This window comes from Salvia miltiorrhiza, chromosome 4, assembly GCF_028751815.1.
Source record: "Salvia miltiorrhiza cultivar Shanhuang (shh) chromosome 4, IMPLAD_Smil_shh, whole genome shotgun sequence".
Taxonomy (NCBI): domain Eukaryota; kingdom Viridiplantae; phylum Streptophyta; class Magnoliopsida; order Lamiales; family Lamiaceae; genus Salvia; species Salvia miltiorrhiza.
Window position 1 is genome coordinate 44349891 of NC_080390.1, and position 22233 is coordinate 44372123.

Here is a 22233-nt window from a genome sequence, read left to right on the forward strand (position 1 = left end):
ACACTTTGAAGGAACTTATAAGTTCATAAACAACTTATAAATTGTTTTAAAAAGCTTATAAGCTCAGCCAAACACCATCTAAGTCAATTATTTTGACATGAAGCTCTCTTTGGAAGATACATGTCTCACTATTCGTGGGAAGGGTGGAGTGTAGTTTGTGGAGCGTTGTGTTGATTCATACGTCTATGTGAGGTTTGGCGTATTCATTGTGAAGCTAAACATGCTATGCGAAGTCTCAGGTTCATGGGACTGAGCTATTGGCATTGCTGTCAAACTATCAGGAAGCTTGACAGAAACTCACCATTGTGCAACGCATTCCTCCCGAGGGAGACAGGTTTTGGACGGCGCCACGAAAGGAGGTTTTTCAGCCTGGATGTTGACGTTGCATGGCGTGACAAAGGGAATCGTGTGGGAATTGATTTTATGGTGCGTAATTGGTTGGGGTCGATTGTGGCAGTCGTGAGTCGTCTGGTGGGATATACACTTCTATTCTTATGGGCAACTTATGTTATGATGTTTGGCATATGTTTCTGTCTTGAGAGCGACTTGGAGCCGATTGTTGTCTTCTCTGATTCCATCCTTGTTGCTCACGTGCTTCACGACACATACAATGGGTATGAGTCCCTTAGCGATAAGCTTTGGGAAGTGTTTTAGCACACTAAGAATACTATTATGGTTGATTTTTGTCATATGGGGTGTTTCGCTAATTTGGCTGCCTGCGAGTTAGTTTGTTTAGCTATTTCCTTTAAGAATATAATGATATGGAGAAAATAACTTTTCGTCATAGTTCCTAGTTACTTCTCAATCCGATACGGTACGGATAAATGAGCTTTTGCCTCTCAAAATAAGCCCACGTTTGGTTGGGTATTTTTAGAGGTTGAAAATGGATTCAATTAATTGAATTCATTACTTGTCGTTTGGTTTGAGTAATGAGTTAACCATTATCCTTACTTGAAGGTAACTCAATCTCTTACTAATAATTTCTTTCCATTGTTTAACCAAACACTCACTAAAAATAATAATTATTGTTACCATTCCACTACTTTATTTAATTCTATTATCTTTCTATTCCTCTACTTGAACCAAACGAGCACTAAATATATAACGTGGTTCTTAAAAAGGGATGCTTGTTCTTAAAAAGGGATGCTTGGGTGTTTTTTTTTTTTTTTTTTCGCTTCGGTGGGGTCTAAAAGTGGTCACATGGTTCTATTGGAATGTGATAGTGCTTTTAGACTTGATGTGTGGAAACACAATTAAGGAAAATACACGTGCACAATTTCCCCTCTATTTTCTAGCTACTAAATATTCCTCACGTTTTATGTTACCAATTCATGTGTTTAGTAAGCCGAAATTAGCACAGCCCAAATGAAGCGAGACGAGTAAAATCACATCAGAGTTCAAATTAATACTCCATAATCAAACATGTGATTAATATAGTCACAAATATGAAGGATTTCTGAAAGGAACAGTTGTTGTAACACCATATTATTTTTAATTGAAACACTTCTCTCCCTTATTACCTCAAGATAACATGAAAGATAAACTCAAATAATCTTCTAATAAACTAAATAGTCATACCAGCAAAACACATCAAAACTCACGTAATTTACCATTCTAGTAACCAAACCAAAGCCCAGATGACTTGATACGGAGACTTCAAAATTCAACAGTCACAAAACAAATACATCAAACCAATAAAAGACTTAATGAGATACTGCAAGTTTACCGAAAGATAATTTAATAATTAAAAAGTCTAATTAATGAAATGGAAATAATATGCACAATGAAGCGCAGTCTGTTGGTAAGACGTTTCTCCTCCAATCAATAGGTCAGGAGTTCGAGTCACTTAGAAGGCTAGAGTGTGAGTGTGTTCTTTCTTTTTTTGGGTGAAACAATTTAAAAAAAAAAAAATTATGCACAATAAAGATCTACGATACACCCACTACACCACGCTACTCAAAATTTATTGACCTCATTAAAATATTTTAAATGAAAGGGGATAAGCACAAAAATGTACTTAGTGGTATTGTGTTTTTTTTTATTATAATATTGAAAATACATATCTCATCGCGTCTACTTTAAAAATATATTTCTTCCGTCCCAACGAAAGCGGTGCGTATTCCTTTCTGAACCGTCCCAACGAAAGCGGTGCGTATTCCTTTTTGAGCTGTCCCAACGAAAGTAGAGCATTTCTTTTTTGGTAATAATTTTACACTACAAACAATGTGGTCTCACACACCTTTACACACTTTTACACTACAATCTTATTCTCCTTAAATCCGGTGAAGAAAAGAAGCGCACCGCTTTCGTTGGGACAGAGGGAGTATATTTTTTTACATTTGTGTGGATAGTGGTCCCGCTTGCGTGCGGTTATTTTTCCACCACGCAAGCGGTTATTTTTCCACCTTCGTGTATAGTGCTCTTACTTGCGTGCGGTTATTTTTCCACTATGCATGCGATTATTTTTCCACCTTTATGTGATGTAGAAATTCCGCCTATACAAATAGTTTATTTAATTATATAATTGATACCTCTTGTAATTCTTAGAAAAACAAAAAAAATTATGAGGTTTGTCCCCGTCAAAAGAGAAAAATAAAGATACGTTTTGTCTAATTAAAATGAATATATAGGCACGTAATAGTCACAAATTGTAATTTTGGTAGTCAACGGTCAAACTACGAGGATTCTTATTGAGGAAAAAGCTTAGTAATATTTGTGTCGATGAACCCTACAACATGCATGATTTATTAACACAATATGCATGGTTCATTAACACAATATGTATGGTTAAGCTTTATATTGTTTTGTTGTGCAATATGCAGTATTCTGTTTTATCATATGCATGGTTCTTGCAGTTAGTCATGCATGGTTCTATTTTGGTGTTTGCAGGGTCCATTGACACCAGATGCATGGTTCATTAATATAATATGGAAGATTCATTGACGCAATATGCATGGTTCAGTTTACATGAATGCATAGTTCAGTTTAAATATAGCAGATTTTAGGAAAAAATGATGCATGCATGATTCGTTGACACGATATGCAGGGTTTATTGACATAATATGCATGATTAATTTATTGACACAATCTCCGCCATAAACCACCACCATAGCCTCCATATCTATCGATCCCACGATTTTCTATCAAAATTTCATTATCTATCGAACCACAACCACAATATATTTTCAAATCATTATATGAGAACTCGTCAGTGGTTGCTGCCACCACTGTCGTCGCTGCGCATCAGACACCATCGTCTACCGTCACGCCGCGGCGCATTGCGCAACTCAGGAGAAGAAGAAAAGAAGAAGAAGGAGGAGGAAATCACGTGAAGAATAAACAAAATCTGACCATATTATCCTTACTATAAGATTTTTAAGTTAAAAGAATTAAAAAGAAGGGATGAAATTAGCCTAGGATCAAAAGGATGGATGGATGAGATTGAGTTCTATATACTCCATCTGTCCCATTGATCTTGTCCTATTTTTCTTTTTGAATTGTCCCATTGATCTTGTCATGTTTCTATATTTGGTAATGATAATATGACCTCACACCTTTACACACTTATACTACACCAATTATATTCTCCTTTGTTAGAGTATTTCTATACTCTATTTTTTAGTTGTCATTGTGTAGACTAAAGTGAGTCCCTTCAGGAGTTTCTCGGACTGTTTCTACCAGAGTTGCTTCTTCAGTCTCTTGTCTGGCAGTTTTTCTCTCTCTGCGGGTTTTTAGTTTGAGATAGGCTTGGACCTTCAAGTTTGCTAAGGAGTCTTTATTCCTAGGGCTTTTATGAACCCTATTCAGTGCCGCTTCAAGTAATCCCTTCGATGAGCCTCCGTCTGGAGCCTGCAACCCGCCAAGAGCCCATACTTTCAAGAGCCCAAACTTCTTCTAGGGTTTGGCTATTTATTGGTAATGAAGAGATTTCGAATGGTTGCTGCTTTCTTTGTTATTCTTATTATTTTGAGAGAGTATTTTCGTGCAGTAGGAGAGCATACAGTTCGTGTGTGAGTGTGCTGTTGATTCCTGCTAGTTTCCTGTGGAAGCGTGTGTTGGGTTTATGTTCGTTCATCTGTACTCACTACTACAAAATTTCACATACATAACACTTCATACATAACGGTTTTTTTAAAAAACCGTTATGTATGAGCGCATTTTCTAGAAAAGACAACGGTTCTGAAGAAATCCGTTATCTATGTAGTGTTATCCATAACAATAGATAACAGTATGATGTAATCCGTTATCTTTTAGCGTTATCTATTAGTTACATACATAACGGTTTGATAAACCGTTACGTCAACCGTTATCTATTAACACTTTTTTACAAACAGTTTTTTTACCGTTAAGAAATGCGTTATATAACTGTTATGTATTAACATTATTTTTTTTCATAAATATATATTTTTATTAGGTAAAATTCAAAACCTAACTCAAAATCTAATTTTCAAGCTTCTGCTCCAATACTCCTAACACACCCGCCGCCTCTCCCCGGTGACGCCGCGCCGGACGACGCTGCACGAGCAACCGGACGCCGGTGCCAGTGAGTCAGTGACCGCCCCTGCCCCCACCCACCCTGCATCGCGTCGCCTCTGACGCCGCTCTTCTCGCAGCAGCAGATCGAGCGGCGGAGCACCCTTCTCCTCTCCACCGAGCACGAGCAGACCACCTCTCTCCTCCGCCGACGCCGCTCTTCTCGCAGCAGCAGCAGCAGATCGGGCTTTTTGCTTCTCCGTCTGCCACCTACCGCACCCGTCTCTCTCTCTCCGTCCGTTAGGCCTAGCAGCTGTCGCCGGTCGAGCTCTCAATCGCAGACCCTAGGAGCCGCCGCTGTCGCCGCCGCCTTCTACAATAGCCACCACCAAGGTAGAATCCCTAATTATTCATCCCTTACGCAAATCTCATTCCAAATCCCTAATTTTTGAACTTTGTTGGTAACAATATGATTTAGATTAGGGCTTTTGCTCGAATTTTTTAAATTATCTGAAGCTATTTTGCTCAAATTTTTTAATTTTGTCAAGCTATTTTGCTCAAGTTTTTGAATTATCTCTTTGTTATTCGATTATCCTCAATTGTATATTTGGTTGGAACCGCCCACGTTTCTACGGTAATTTTGGTGTTATTTTGATGTGTATTTGTTTTGAGATTTCCATAATTATACAGTTTAATTTCTAGATCTGAATCAGCTCTTTTTACCATTTTCCAACTGTTTTTCTCCTTCTGATTACTGCTGGGAATTTTGTTGCATTGTTCGGATAGAAATTGGTTATTAAATCAGAATAGCTTAAGGGAATTGCTCTGTCATTTTCAGGAATCTTGCCAAGAAGGCCAATCAGGTGATTTTATCTAATTTCTAGATTAATGGGGCTTTGGAATGAATTCCACCAACTTTGGATTGACCCTAAATCTGTAAACTTTTAAATCATTATATAAGCTCAAGTATTTGATAAGTTATTTGTTGTGATCTATGTGGGTTCAATCGAGTAGTATCTATGTGGTGTTAATCGAGTAGTATCTATGTGCTTTCAGATGATCGATATTTAATCTGAGCAGAGATGATACTTATGGATAATTCCTCGAGACTGACGATGCTTTCTCTCTGTCAATGATAGGAACTCGCCACAAAGCTAAGATCAATCGTGTTACTAAAGCGGCAGCTTGATGAAGTACCAGCACAGGCTGAACTAATACAGTACCCGCCTAAGCATCTTCTTCCATCACTTTTGAAATTAACAACACAAAATTCTTACTTGCTCAGTTTTCATCACTTTGTTTGAACTTCTGATTAACAATGCAGGTACGAACTCCGACTTTCTGAACTTAACACTCAAATTCAGGTAAAGAGTTTGCATTTTAATAATATCATAAGTATTTATATCTCTGTGCTATTTGCTTATATATAAGGCTGAACTGCACACAGATTTGTTTGTTTGTAGAAAAAGCTCCGACAAACACGGAAGCACTATGATACATATAATGCTTTGTTGGAGATTAAAGATTTGATGCTCAAAGAAACATCCTTGTTGAATTCAATTAATGTGCAGGTAAAGCTTGTAGAATTAGTCCATCTTTTGTTCTTCCTCAGCATATCATTTTGTGCTTTGGTCTTAATAATTTGCTTGATTTAGTTTCATTGTGATTGGTATCTGGTTGTCTTGTTGAATCTGTTATCACTTCTAGTAACTTTGTGACCTCCTCTTATATACCATTCCACACTTTCATGTGGGACCGATGTTTGATATTGTAGCATAATCTCTTTACTAAAATTATGTTCCCATTATTTTTTCTTTATATAAAGTTTGCAGCTTTATTGTGATGGTGGACGCCACTGACATTCAATAAATGTTTGTTCCCCCTTGTAGTTCCAAAATGCTATTACTAGCGTTGATGGGAGGGTAAAACTCACAAACTCCTTGGAGGGAATTTCGAATGGGACTCAACAGGTATCCATTTCGTACGTATATTTCTACCCAAACTGAAATTAATCTAACCATATAACTTTCAATTATCATCTCCAAGAAGCTCTTTTTTGTTTCTGTTCCATGAACTATTATTTTGGGAAAGTATATTCTAGAAAAATACAGATAAGTTTGGATAAGTGAGAGGTGCAAAGTTTGACCAGTTAAGTTGATAGCTTGATTGGACATTTTATTTTGAGGAGACGTGTTTGGTTTACTTGCAAAGAAATGTCAGATTAAGAGATTCTTCTGTTAATGGGGTTTAGTTGTTGAAAATGAGATGCAATCTTTTCGAAGATGGTGTTTTCAATAAAGTACTGAGCATCTTTATAACTGCTGCAATATTGAAACTTGGACAAGGTATATTGATTTCATTGTATTTGAAAGTAAGTCTTTTTCATAGTATTTGTTTGTAACTCTTAAAATATTCATGATGCTTAGATGAATGACTTTTCCTGCAAGCTGATTATGTGCTAGTATTACATGTTAATGCTTCTCTTTAATATGTATCAGTGGACAGATATGTAATCTTTCTTTAAATTTTCGTCTGGTCCTTTTACTTGACATTTGGATGTCAAGGAGAGGATTAATCTGGTATTTTTGTAGTTTATGCACATATGCATCGTGGCATGCCCTTGGTAACATTTCAATGATGCAACTATTGGGAATACATACTGTTGTGAACCAGATATGATCTTCACCTATGATTTTGTCATTGGTTTCTGATAGTTTTCAGCTGATCCCACTGAAACAAAACTTCCATTTTGCTTCTTCCTCATGATATCTATCTGCATAACTGTTGCAGCGATCCTTGATGTAATTCTGAGTTGGAAAGCTAGGCAGAGCATGTCCTTCCATGTCAAGTTAAGATACATTCTAAAGGTTGTGTCTGCTGCTGCTTGGGTGGTCATCCTGCCTGTTACCTACGCTTATACATGGAAGAATGCTCCTGGGTTTGCTCAAACTATCAAAAGTTGGCTTGGCAACAGCTCAAGGGCTCCTTCATTGTTCATCTTGGCTGTTGTAATCTACTTATCGCCAAATTTTCTCGCTGCCTTTCTGTTCCTTTTTCCTTTCGTTCGTAGGTTCCTTGAGAGGTCCAATTATAAGATTGTGATGCTAATGATGTGGTGGTCCCAGGTGTGATGTGTGTTACATTATATTCTCATGGTATTGTTCATTAAAAAAACAGGTGGTAACTTTTGTTTCTATGTTTATGTGCTACAGCCTCGGCTCTATGTTGGCAGGGGAATGCATGAAAGTACCTTTTCTCTCTTTCATATAACTGAGTATTTGACAAGTGGCGTATATGTTTGTATGTTATCAAGGGATGTTACTTTCTAAAAGGGAGGAAGATCAAGATGAAGATGAGCGCGAAGGAAGCCTTTGAGAGGTCGATGAGGACTTTGTCGGAGTGGATAAGCCAGGAAGTGAATCGAAATATGTAATGATCTTAGATACTTGATACTTGGTTCATTCGGATGATAATGTACGAATATTTTGGATAATATATAATATTGTTATTGTTGATTTTATCATTTTGTTGTTTTAAAGTTATTTATTTATTTCTTGATATAAATAACATAAAAATTGAGAAAAAAATATTAAATATTAAAGATAATGGTTAAAATCGTTATAAAAGGTACAAAAAACCGTTATCTATGTCTTACATAGATAACGGTTTAAACCGTTATAAAAAGTATAAAAAACTGTTAACTATAATATGGAAAAAAAAAATATTACATAATACATAACGGATAAATTCTAATACATAACAGTGGAAAATCGTTATCTTTTTCTTACAAAGATAACGGTTTAAACCGTTATAAAAAGTATAAAAAACTGTTAACTATAATATGAAAAAATATATATTATGGAATAGATAACGGATAAATTATAATACATAACAGTCGAAAACCGTTATGTATAATCAATATAAATAACGGTTTTATAACCGTTATGTATGTGTGGTTGTACTGTTATCTATTCCCTTCATAGATAACGGTTTTATAACCGTTATGTATGTGTGGTTGTACTGTTATCTTTTCCCTTCATAGATAACGGTTTTTAAACCGTTGTGTATGACACCTATAATAGATAACACCACTATACACAACGCTTTTTTTGCTCATAGATAACGGATAAAATCCGTTATCTATGTGCGTTTTTCTAGTAGTGACTCCAGCTTGTTGGAGTGTTTGTTGTTGTTGGTTTGAACGTGGATTGAGGTGCAGTCACGTTCTGTGAGTAAGTTCTATCTTGCTCTTATTTTGTTCACGTAGGTGAAGGTTTGGGAAGAAATAGAGGCTAGGAAGATTGAGTCTTCGCGTGTAAGTCCCTTGTATTTCTTATCTCCAGTGGAACTGGGCGTGGCCCCCCAGACGTAGGTGTGTTATCAACGAACTGGGTAATCATTGTTGGTGTCTTGTGTTCTTTACTTTCCGCTTGATTTTCTTTGAGTATCACTGCTTACTCTTTTTGTGTGTGGCCGAGACAATTGATTGTTGGATAGGTACAATTTCAATTGGTACCAGAGCGGGATCACCCAAGTTATCGGTGTTGATTCCTAGTGTATCTATCCTGTTCATTCCGCTGCTGTGTTCTTGTGTTTAATGGCGTTGCAAAGAGAAGGAGGATCAGTTGTAAGACCACATTTGCTTGATGGAAGCAACTATATCTACTAGAAGATGCGAATGATGTCCTTCATTCGGGCTATTGATGAGAAGGCCTGGACCTCGATTGAAGAAGGATGGACTGCCCCATGTGATGAGGAAGGGAAACCCAAGCCCAGGAACAAGTGGACGACGATTGAATTGGCTGCTTCCAACGCTAATCAAAAAGCTTTGAATTCAATCCAGAATGCAGTTACCATGGAGGTGTTTGCTCTTGTGCTAATGCAAAAGAGGCGTGGGATGTGCTGATGAGTACGTATGAAGGGAATTCTAAAGTTAAAAAACAGCGTCTCCAGCAACTTGCTACGAAGTTTGAAGAACTGAGGATGGACGAGAATGGGGATATTAGCATCTTTCATGGCAAACTACTTGCTCTTGCTAATGAAAGTTTCTCTCTTGGAGAAAGAATTCCTGAGGAAAAGCTTGTGCGAAAGGTGATGCGTGCTCTACCTGAAAGATTTGACTACAAACTCACTGCCATAGATGAAGCAAGAGACGTCAGTGATATGAAGCTTGAAGAACTCATAGGTTCTTTAAGGACGTTCGAAATGAATCTTCGGCCAGAGAGAACTGAGAAGAAGAAGAGTATTGCGTTTGTCGCTGATTCCGGAAACAGCAAGAAGGTCTCTACCAAATATGATTCTGATGATTTAATTGAATCTCTTGCTCTTTTTACCAAAAATTTTGGTAAAGCTTTCAACAAGTTCAAAAAGAGAAATGATGGAGGTAGAGGTTTTCAGAATGCAAAAAGTTTTCAACTATCTCAAGGGAAGAATGAACGAGGATCTGCTTCAAAATCTGGAATTCAATGCCATGAATGTCATGGTTATGGACACATTCAAGCTGAATGTGCGAATACATTGAAGAAGCAAAATAAATCCTTCAATGCATCTCAAAGTGATGATGAAACGGATGACAGTGGGAGCGATTCAGAGGATGAACCGGTTGCACTTCTAAGCTCTACTGATCTTTCTAAGAAGGAGGAGATTAAGGATGATCCTCTGAAACTTGAGATTGATTCAGACACTGAAGAGAAAACTGTTGCTTATGCTGCGAAAGTGGAGGAAGTTTCTGCCAAAGTCTCTCTGGACGTTGCTACTATGGAAGAGACTGGAAGTGACAATGAGGAACTTGATGAAAAGCTACCTGGCGAAAAATTATGAGATGATTTATAAGAAATGTTTAGCGATGCTGGAATTAAACAAGTCTCTCTCAACGCAACTTAATGATGTTTCCAGAGAACGCGATGATTATAAGGAGATGTATGAGAAGCAAAAGACAGAACTTGACATTCTTAAGCAGACCATGGAATCGAAGATGGGAGAATTGGAGCATCAACAAAAGCTGGTCAAGATGATGAACTATGGAACAGACAAGCTGGACGAGATACTTGGACATGGGCGTGATGCTGGCAACAAGACTGGATTGGGATTTCAAGGAAAAGGTTGGGTTCCTAAAAATGATGGTGTTAAAAGTAATGATATCCCAACCAAAGAAACAAATCGTCCACCTCCTCAAAACACTCACAGGCCAGCGACTTATAGAAATCTGCCGCCTAAGAAGAATCATAATCGAGCCTTTATTCCTACATGTCACTATTGTGGAAGGCACGGACATATCAGACCCAGATGTCGTTTCTTTCTTCGTGACATCAAGATCAACATGAGAAACTCACAAAACCATCAACCAATGATGAACAGGAGTTATGTGGCTCAAAATTCATTGAGGTCTGAATTTCGACACTCATGGCATCTGGATAGTGGTTGTTCTAATCATATGACAGGAGATGCAAATATCTTGAAGATATTCATGCTGTGGCAGATGAAGAAGTCACTTTTGGAGATGGTGTTCTGGTGAAAGTTATTGGAAAAAGGGACTTTAAATATTCCAGGTATGCCGAAGCTCAAGAATGTTATGCTTGTCAATGGATTAAAAGATAATTTAATCAGCATCAGTCAGATTTGTGATATTAAAATGAGTGTTAGCTTCGACAAGGATAACTGCATTGTGAAGAATGGTGAGAAAGTGTTCATTACTGGAAAGCGATCAAGTGATAATTGTTATGTTGTCACGACTGACAACTCGTGTTTCAAGGCCTACACAGATTTTACAAAAACTTGGCATGAAAGACTTGGGCCCTGCATCTTATGACTATCTGTTCATCAAGCACGGGTACCTTGCTGCTGTTTGAGGAGTTCTAGCAAAGGTATCAATTTATATTCGTGCTTTATCAAAAGTCTCCTCCGATGTTCTATCTTTCTGAAGATCGTGAATTTTCTCATCAAGCATCTGTTATCAAGCAAAATCCAATCTGATCAAGATTGTTGTTTTTGGACCACTATTAACTCATGTGATGCTAAAGTGGATTTCTTTTTGGTGACTCAGTCTCTTATTATTGATGCTTATGGCGTCCCCGTTTTATTTGAGCGTGATTTTTGATCTTGGATGTTGGGTGTGTTCATCTCTGTTATGGGCGTCCCTTGTCATTGCTGTGACAAAAAGGGGGAGTATATTTTTTTTTTGTGCTTATGGTTTGCTTTTGGTTGTATGCTTTGAGGGGGAGTAGTGCTGATGACATTGAGGGGGAGTATTAATGATAACTCTGTTTCGTTTTCTGCTGTGCTTCATGAGTTGTGCAGAGTTGTGTTTTGTCTACACCAATGACAAAGGGGGAGATTGTTAGAGTATTTCTATACTCTATTTTTAGTTGTCATTGTGTAGACTAAAGTGAGTCTCTTCAGGAGTTTCTCGGACTGTTTCTACCAGAGTTGCTTCTTCAGTCTCTTGTCTGACAGTTTTTCTCTCTCTACGGGTTTTTAGTTTGAGATAGGCTTGGACCTTCAAGTTTGCTAAGGAGTCTTTATTCCTAGGGCTTTTATGAACCCTATTCAGTGCCGCTTCAAGTAATCCCTTCAATGAGCCTCCGTCTGGAGCCTGCAGCCCGCCAAGAGCCCATACTTTCAAGAGCCCAAACTTCTTCTAGGGTTTGGCTATTTATTGGTGATGAAGACATTTCGAATGGTTGCTGCTTTCTTTGTTATTCTCATTATTTTGAGAGAGTATTTTCGTGTAGTATGAGAGCATACAGTTCGTGTGTGAGTGTGCTGTTGATTCCTGCTAGTTTCCTGTGGAAGCGTGTGTTGGGTTTATGTTCGTTCATCTGTAGTACTCCAGCTTGTTGGAGTGTTTATTGTTGTTGATTTGAACGTGGATTGAGGTGCAGTCACGTTCTGTGAGTAAGTTCTATCTTGCTCTTATTTTGTTCACGTAGGTGAAGGTTTGGGAAGAAATAGAGGCTAGGAAGATCGAGTCTTCGCGTGTAAGTCCTTTGTATTTCTTATCTTCACTAGTGAACTGTTGGAACTGAGCGTGGCCCCTCAGACGTAGGTGTGTTATCACCGAACTGGGTAATTAATCATTGTTGGTGTCTTGTGTTCTTTACTTTCCGCTTGATTTTCTTTGAGTATCACTGCTTACTCTTTTTGTGTGTGGCCGAGACAATTGATTGTTGGATAGGTACAATTTCATCCTTAATAATCGTGCTCAAAAGAAATGAGACAATCTTAGTTGAACGAAAGGAATACTATTTAAGGGAAGATGTTCCATATGATCTCTTCCATATATATATATGATAGAAAATTAGGTTGCAAATGTTGAATACAAAATTATATAGGTAAATTTTATGATTAATCATAATTTTCTAATACAAAGTTAATTAATACTTCCCTAATTAATTTATGTGGTATTTAAAACAATGATATCAAATACTCCCTCCGTCCCGCGAGTCTTGACACGTTTGGGTTCGGCACGGGAATTAAGAAGTTGTAGATTAGTGTTTTAAGTGTGTAATTAATAAAGTATAAAATTGATAAAGTAGGAGAGAGAAGGTAATAAAAGTGATAAAGTAGGAGAGAGAATATAATAAAGGTGATAAAGTAGGAGAAGAAGATAATAATTATTGCCAAAAAAGGAAACGTGTCAAGATTCATGGGACGGCCAAAAAAGGAAAACGTGTCAAGATTCGTGGGACGGAGGGAGTAATTAAAAAGCGAGCTTCATATTTTATTTGAACTTGTCACAAACAGAAACGTAATTCACATTTTCGATTTAATCATATCGTTGAAAATGCAAATTTTGAAAGAAAAAAAAAATGGCTCGTGAAATGACACAAGCTAAATATAGATCCAATTCAACTTATCGATTCCTTTTTCAACAACAAAATAGAAAATTCCGGTCCACCACCGTGGAGTTGCCCACGCCTGAACCCTGACCGAGTCAACAAGTCAAATCTTAGGCAACTGTCACACAGTCACACTTTTGTTTTCTCTTTTCCCCTATATTTATATAGGAAACAAAAACGACTTTCATTTTCATTTATTCAACAGTCAAACGTTCAATTCAAATACTATACAAACGTTAAACCTTCCTCCAATCCCACGATTTTTGAATCTCTCCTAATTCCTAATTCTCTCTTTTCCCCTAATTCAAACATATTTTAACATTACCTTTGACCCATGCTTGTCCCTTTAATTCCCATATCATAATTTACAACATATATATATATATATATATACACTCACACACACATTACTTATATTGGTATAACAACAAGTTAACACAAAATCATATTATTCCCCAATACAACAAACATATTCATCAAATTGATTCAAATATTTTCTAAAACAAATTATACATATTTTTGTAGATCATGAGCTCGTTGTGGAGGCGGAGGCGCGGGGGAAAAAGCAACCGGCGAGATGAAATAAATTCAGGTAGAGAAGTCCGCGTTCCCACTCATTTCCAATGCCCCATTTCTCTGGAGTTGATGAAGGACCCGGTGTCGTTGGCCACCGGCATAACGTACGACCGGGAGTCCATCGACAAGTGGCTCGACGCGGGGAACGTGACTTGCCCCGTGACAAACCAAGTCTTGAGAAACTCGGATCAAATCCCCAATCACGCATTGAGAAAGATGATCCAGGAGTGGTGCGTCGACAACAAATCCCACGGAGTTGAGAGGATCCCAACTCCTAGGGTTCCCATCAACCCGTACGAGGTTTCCGACATCTGCTCGAGAATGGCGGCGGCCGTGAGAGGCGGCGACGACAGAAAGTGCCGAGAACTGTTGACAAAAATCAAGAATTGGGCTAAGGAGAGCGACCGCAACAGGCGATGCCTCGTGGAGAAAGGGATCGGGGCAGAGATGATGGAGGCGCTGGCGCGATTTTCAATGGAGAAACATGCGGATCTGCTCAAGGAGATGTTGTCTGCATTGACATGGAGCTTCCCTCTCGGAGTTTCCAAGCTGAAATCGCCGGCCACGCTACGTTGCATGGCGCGGTTCTTGATGGGCGACGACCTCGCCTCGAGGCGAGACGCCATTTTGGTGTTGAAAGAGCTCCTGATTAATTCTGATGATGGAGCTAGTGTAGTGGAAGGACTAATGGGGATTGAGGAGACGCTGTTCCAAGTAGTGAAAGTACCGATTTGCCCTCGCACGACGCAGGCATGCCTAGTCATCATTCACCACATGATGATGGTCTCAGATGAAAAGATGAGATCGAGGTTTGTCCAATTAGGGCTGCTTGCGTTGCTTCTCGACATTCTCGTGGATGGGCATGCCAGTAAGAAGGCATGCGAGAAGGCGCTGGCCGTCTTGGACGAAATGTGCAGCTCGGAACAAGGGAAAGAGAGCGCGTGGGGGAACGCGCTGACCATCCCTATATTGGTGAAGAAGATTCTGCGCGTCTCAGATAGGGCGACGGAGAGTTGCGTTTCGAGCCTCTGGAAGGTGTGCTTGGGAGGGAATGAGGAAGGGCTGGTGGAGGCGGTGGCAGTTGGGGCTTTCCAGAAGCTGTTGGTGCTGCTGCAACTTGGCTGTGCTGCCAAAACAAAGGAGAAGGCGAGTGAGTTGCTCAAGTTTATGAATGTGTATACAAACAAGGTTCAGTGCTTTGACTCATCTATGGGATTCAAATATGTCAAAAGCCCAGCTTAATTACAGCATCACATATCTATTTCTTTTTACGTATTTTCTTCGATTCGAATGTACAGGAATCGAGAGAAATCAATACTCACCAGTATTTACACTGTTCGTGTGTGGTATATGGGGGAAAACTAGAATTAAAAGATGGAGTATGATTCTATGTTTGGGCGTAGATTTGTCTGTATGAGTAACTTATCAATTAAATATTGTTTGCTCATACCAAGCCAAGGCCTGACATTTTGGACTCGGACCTAATTCTGTGATGACATAAGATACAGTACACCTTATTTTCCTTTTGAATGCGCACGCGCGCATGTGTCTATGCATGAGGAGTCTAGACATGATGTTTTGAGTTCGAATCCCCTATTAAATTAAATCTAATTCTAATTTTATGCAATCGAAAATTTTGTTGGCTCTCTACTTTTTTATGACGAGGAAACTCCATGTTGCTATGGATGTGTTCGTTGGTATGGTAAAAACCAGCTCCCGTACGTGCAATAGTCTACAAATTATTTAAAAAAGATAATTTTTTTTTGAAAATCATACATGAGACGTGCATAATTTACAAGATTGATGAGATTCAAATTTTAAATCTTTGAGCTCAAAAAATATAGTAATATATCTTTCTTAATTAACGAGTATTATATGTATTGAGGTAAAACAAACTAGAGATACAATTATACAAAGTATTCCTAATATTGGACTTTGCCAGCTAGCGCTAGGGTGTACAATATTTTAGAAAAAGAATTATAGAAATAAATTAGAAGTTCACATTTCAATATATATATATATATATATATATATATATATATTTTTAAAAAATAATTTATATATGTATTTCTTACTAAAACAAGTAAACTAAAAATAATTTTCCTCAATTTGTGCAACTATTATTTTTATATTATGATAATACTAGTAAGATGTTCTTTTCTACTAGCTAAACGGTACGCACGCAAATATGAATTTAAATAATATAGATCACAAAATGGATATTTATAATACTAATAAAAATTTATTAAATTACCAAACTATTTAGAAATTAAAATAAGTTGAGGGGCCGCTTGATTTGCAGTTTAGGATTGATTAGGATTAAAATTATCTTGAGAAATTAGTGTGGATTAGTGTGGATTTATACTATTTCATGGGTGTTTGATATCATGGCTACTTAATCCTATATTGTGTTTGATATCCATAGGATTATGTTGGATTATATTATCTAATACCAAAACTATCCTCATATAATTTTAAAAATACAATGTGTGTCCTCCATCAAAGCCCATTTAATATATTGGGTTTGGGCATTTGCATCGATATGCGTGAGGAAGGGTAGCAGAATTTTTATCCAACTTCGCAGTACTAAAGTTATCCGATGGGAGGGGGGGTTTAGTAGTATGGATTATTCCCACAAAATAGTATGTGGAAGTGGGATTAAGTAGGAGTTGACCACATTAATATAACATGATATCAAACATCACACTAATCTGTATTAATTTAATTTATCCTACCTATAAACCCATATCAAACAGCCCCTAAGGGTACTATAGGTAAATATGTCACAATTTGTAGGGAAATATACATTTTATAATAGTAATAGATTAGTTTTTTTTTTTTATCAGAAAAGGTAAAATTTTATTAGAAAGAGAGGGGTGGCATCAGAGGTGCCGAACATGAAGAGAACCGAAGACAGAAATGCCAAATCGGAAACAGAAAAGAAAAGAGGTGAAAGCCCAGAGGGAAAAGTGAGCAAAACATCTCCTGGGGACGACTTTAACCGTGAAGATGAGCACTAGAGAACCAGGTCCTGAAATCGGAGACATTTGCCGGGATCTTGTACGCCTCCATCCAACCCCAAAGCCTCGACTTAATCTCGGCGATCATCTTATCTTTCTGCCATGTTCCTTGTTTGAACTTGCCTTCTTTTCTTCCTTTCCATAAGCACCAAACCGTGCATATCCAAACACCGGTGAAAAACTGTTTTTCCTTTTTGTTTCCCAGATTGACAAAAGCGAAAAGATGATCTTTCGCTTCTGAATGAAGCGTTGTCTGTTTTCCGAGCCATCGAACGAGATCAAATCAGATTTCAGCGGCTTTTTGGCACGAGAAGAAAAGGTGAGCGATGCTTTCCGAACTCCTCTTGCATAACCAGCACAGAGCTTCCTCTCTTGGAATGGGAATCTGTCTCCTAATGAGGTTATCACAAGTGGCCATTCGACCATTCAAGACTTTCCAGGCTGTGGTTTTAGCCTTGTGAATGGTCGGTGCTTTCCATATCAAATCGAATTCCGGCTTGTCGTTGTTCTGCAAATTTCTGTTTTTTGCCATGCACAGGGTTTTGTATGCCGATTTAACCGAGAACCTTCCATTTGCCACCGGTTTCCATTTCCAGCCATCCTTTTTTCCTTCGATCAGATGAACCTTGTTGATGAGAGAAATTAGCTCCTGAATCTGAGCTTTATCAATTAAAAATTTAATAATCAAATCTGTTAATCTATAGAGGGTTTCAGTGCGCTCTAAATATTAATAAGGGTTTCGGGCTTTTTTATATTTCCAATCAATGAGAAATATCAATCACACGTTATGTTTCATCAATTTTTGCAGACTTGGATTTTGTTTTCAATTTCAACTAGTTAGTGGTCCGTCGAAATTCGATGGAAATTCATTATTATATAAATTTGTTGTGTAATTATTTAATATAATATTTTATTTATGAATTTCATTTCACTTGAAATAAATTATTAAATTAAATAACTTTAAAATGTAAAATTAGTAACTTTTATTTGAAATTGGCCTAAATTAAATGTCTTATAAAATGTATAACTAAACAGAGTACTCATCCACAAAATTTTAACACAGACATTGCAATATTTCTTTGAAATTTACCTAAAGTAGATGTATGTAGCTGCAACCAGTCATTGAATAATAATAATAATAATAATAAAATGAATTAAATAATACTCCCTCCGTCTCACAAAAACATGGACATTTTTTCATTTTGGGGTGTCTCACAAAAACATAAGCATTTCCATTTTTGTGCATTATCCCCTTATTTTCTATCCATTCTTTCCATACTTATTCACAAAAATACCATCATGGCTCACCACTACTTTTCCTCAATTAACTCATTACTCTCACAACACTTTATAAAGTGGGACCCATTTTCCACTCACAATAGTTTTCAACTAACATTTCTTAACGCCCGTGCCACTCTCATTTGTTCATGTTTTTGTGAGACAGAGGGAGTATCAGTGATGACTTCAACTTACAAAGTCTGAATAAAATATTAAATTTATAATTACCTCATATATAATCTTTCGAAAATTTCATCATACACCAGGTTAATTGTTGTGTCATGTGTATGACCATTTTCATCACTTACTAAAATCTTTAGACCTATTAAAATTGCCTTCTTTGGAACCGAATGCGAAATTTAGTGAAATCCAGTTGACTCATAATTATTCTGGACAATAGGAAATTTATTGCCTGTATTTTTTCCTAAAATGAGTTTGCATTCAATTACATATTAATCCCTAAGCTGAGTTACTATGAGCCTAGTGTCATTGCAAAGCTCATTAGATGAATCAATATTTCTAAGAATCATGATTATGCATCTCTTTTTCAATTCAATTCCATGAATAAGAAATGATGAACACTTGATCGTGTTAAGATATTCAACCCAGAGTACTTCTTCATCAAGGTCAACTTGTCCATTTTCTTTGCAAATGTTGTCTGAAATTAGATAAACCCTTTCTTTGGTAGACATTAGAGACATGACTTAATAATTACGTCAGGGTATGTGTTCTCTACTATGGTTGTAATAAGATTTGTTGCATCTCGTATAAAAATATCTTTCGATAATGTCACATCAGATTCTCCATAGACTTTCACCGACAGTATCGACATCTACTTTAAGTATTCATTCTACAATTTTTTTTGATTTCTTCTGCATTAGAACCACAAGCATTTGCCTGATTTTTTATTAAAAAAATAATTATATGTGATATGTATTTTCAAAATCAAAATGTATATTTATCAAATGATTAAGCAATTACTTTTATTTAAATATAACATTAAATACAATATTATTAATTTTACAAATATTTAAATCTCTATCGAATTCATCATGCGATTGTCTTGAATATTGCACTTTTTTAACTTCAAAATTCATAGGTAAAAAATAAAAGATTTGACCACTACTTAATACTAAAATAATATTCAGTTAATTGAGATTAATTTATAATATGAATAAATTATGCATGTTAATATAATTTATTAAATTATGTATTAAGATAGAATAAAATACATGTAATCTCATATTCTTAGTTAACTTGAGAACTTGACATGTATTCCAAAGTTGAGATGAATTTATGGAGGCATGCATCATGTCATGCCGACTTTCCTTAGGTGGCACTGGGAGTATCCGTCAAAAGTTACCTCCTAAAACAACCACAAATCTCCACAAGTCGGAAATAACAGTTATACTATATTCATATCTTTTGTAGCTGAGGATTGTTCCACGAACGTATAATCTAAACAAAAAACAAGGAAGGATCATGAAGAAGGTGAACAAAATAAAATTAATGTTACACCTTTCTATAGATGAATATAAGAATAGTTGATTTGTCAAAGATTTTTTTTCTAATAGAATTTATTTATATTTGAGTCAAATTAAACTTATATCCGTTTGTAGTTATATGTATTAAAAATTAATATGATCGGGACGAAATTTTAGTTGTTATTGTGAAACATCATTTTATAATTGATAAACGAACGTCAATTTCTTATTTTTATTATTACTGATTTAATGGACTTGAACTATTTGCTGTGATTAATTGCTTGTGGAATTTTCCTTAAGTATTTCTTATCATAAAATATATTTAAATTCGTGATAAAATAAAAAATTAATAAAATATAAATTATATCCGGTGAGATAGAGATTTGTGCAGATACTATGAAGCAAACAAATTGACGTTGGAAGAGATGTGTTAAGCAAATTAATTCTTCCCATATTATTTAATGGTTCTCATATTATTTAATGGTTTTTAGATATAGAAATTGATTAAAAATTTAGAAAAAAATAAGAATGAATGAAAATTAAGGAAAATTATATATATATATATATATATATATATATATAGATTTTATATGCTTTAATTTAAATTTATAGTAATTATTAACTAGAATTCAGTCCATTCAATTGGGATACATAAGAATTTTTTAATATTATTTAATTTCACTGTTAATTCATTACTAGAATTTTTTTCTTATATATTATAAATAATTAGTATTTAAAACAAAGCTTCCACCTTCAAATCAAATTGTGAAAAATTGTCATTTCAAAATTCGAATGAGAATTTAGAATATACTTTAAACTCGATCATATTTTCAAAATTGTGAAGAAGGGTACAAATCTTCACCGAAGAATTTAGTAGAGGACATGTGACTTGTCCCGATGAAATCGCTGAAAATATCGGCTTTCACATTGGAATTTGTAATCGAGATCGTTGCTTATATATATAAACGCTCTAAATTTATAATTGAGTTATTATGTTAGTTCATGTTAATTTAATGTTTTGACTTATAAAGATAGCGACAGATAAAAAATAAATGAGAATGACATTTTATAGTGTCTTGTTGTTTCAAAGTCGAATACTTAGGACTTGGAGCGAGGTTGGGGAGTGAAGGTGGATGTTGATCATTGTACCAAAGTAACAATTTAGAATTGACTTTCAAGTTGGGGAAAAGAGATAATATGAGAAAGAGTGAATATAATCTCAAGCCATTTTGATTGTCTCCAGGGGCATAATGGACTTTTCATCATTAATACAACAAATCCTTGAAGATTGTTGGCACTCGCTACGAGTATTCAAAAGAATACACGTGCAGTGCAGGAGGTTGGGTGAGGGAGGATGATTGATTTAAAAATTTAATTTAATTTAATTTTAATTTATATGATTTAATTTGTAATGAATAATTCATTAACTTGATTTTTATTTTAATAATTCAATTACATGATTATTTATCACTTTAAGATTTGATTAATTATTTAATTATTATTTTTATCAATTTTATTTATCTCATTCACTATCCTTATACAACATAAATATGAGATTAACACCTTTTCACATTGAAGATATTGCTTCTCTACAAATAAAAAAGTTTTGATTTTTGTTGAAAATATTGAAAATTGATGATGCACGCGATAGATGTTAGTAACAATGATACAGGCAGTGACAATGCTCGTTTGATGGGAAATTGGGAGGGAGGGGGAGGTTTTGAACTTTTTTTTTTTTTTTTTTAACTTTTGTAAAATAAAATTAAAGTTTTCAGATTTTAAATTATGATCAAATTAAAATCATAAAAAATATTTTGATAAGAATTTTTATAATTAATGCTATATTTTTATAATTATTAATAATATTTATTTAAGTAAAATAATTATTTTAATATTTACATAAATGGACGAAAAACTCTATTAGAAAAACAGTACTCTCTCTGTTCTATTAGTAATGTCTCATTACTTTTGAACATAGAGATTAAGAAAATGTGTAGCTACTAGTTAGGGTATAAAGCGAGTTGATAGAAGATATTAAATGAGTATTTTAAGTGACTAGCTTGGTCAATAAGAAGAGTTGGATCCATCATTAATAATATTTTAAATAGTTATTTTTTTACTAAAAAAGATATGAAACATTATTAATGAGAAATACTCCCTCCGTCCCGCGAAGCATGACACGTTTGAGTTCGGCACGGGAATTAAGGAATTGTAGATTAGTGTTTTAAGTGTGTAATTAATAAAGTATAAAATTGATAAAGTAGGAGAGAGAAGGTAATAAAAGTGATAAAGTAGGTGAGAGAATATAATAAAGGTGATAAAGTAGAAGAGAGAATGTAATAATTATTGACAAAAAAGGAAACGTGTCATGCTTCGTGGGACAACCCAAAATGGAAAGTGTGTCATGCTTCGCGGGACGGAGGGAGTAGTAATTAAAACATTAAGTCCATGTTTGATTGGATGTTTTTAGAGGTTGGAAAGGGATTCAATTAATTATTGAATCCATTACTTATTGTTTGGTTTGGACAATAAATTAAACATTATATTTACTTGAGGGTAATTCAA

General features: G+C 35.7%; 2 protein-coding genes across 2 annotated transcripts; both read left to right on the forward strand.

The window, feature by feature from the left end:
• The first annotated feature begins 243 nt into the window (after positions 1–243).
• On the forward strand, positions 244–7993 carry LOC131023490 (uncharacterized). The gene is made up of 9 exons (XM_057953033.1): positions 244–645; positions 4822–4866; positions 5613–5692; positions 5798–5837; positions 5937–6044; positions 6363–6443; positions 6725–6818; positions 7264–7598; positions 7686–7993. The coding sequence occupies exons 1-9, from the start codon at positions 244–246 to the stop codon at positions 7800–7802; spliced, it is 1302 nt and encodes a 433-aa protein (XP_057809016.1). The 3' UTR covers positions 7803–7993.
• A 5597-nt stretch (positions 7994–13590) lies between these two features.
• On the forward strand, positions 13591–15351 carry LOC131021916 (U-box domain-containing protein 21). Its single transcript, XM_057951255.1, has one exon. The coding sequence runs from the start codon at positions 13839–13841 to the stop codon at positions 15126–15128; it is 1290 nt and encodes a 429-aa protein (XP_057807238.1). The 5' UTR covers positions 13591–13838; the 3' UTR covers positions 15129–15351.
• The last annotated feature ends 6882 nt before the right edge of the window (positions 15352–22233 follow it).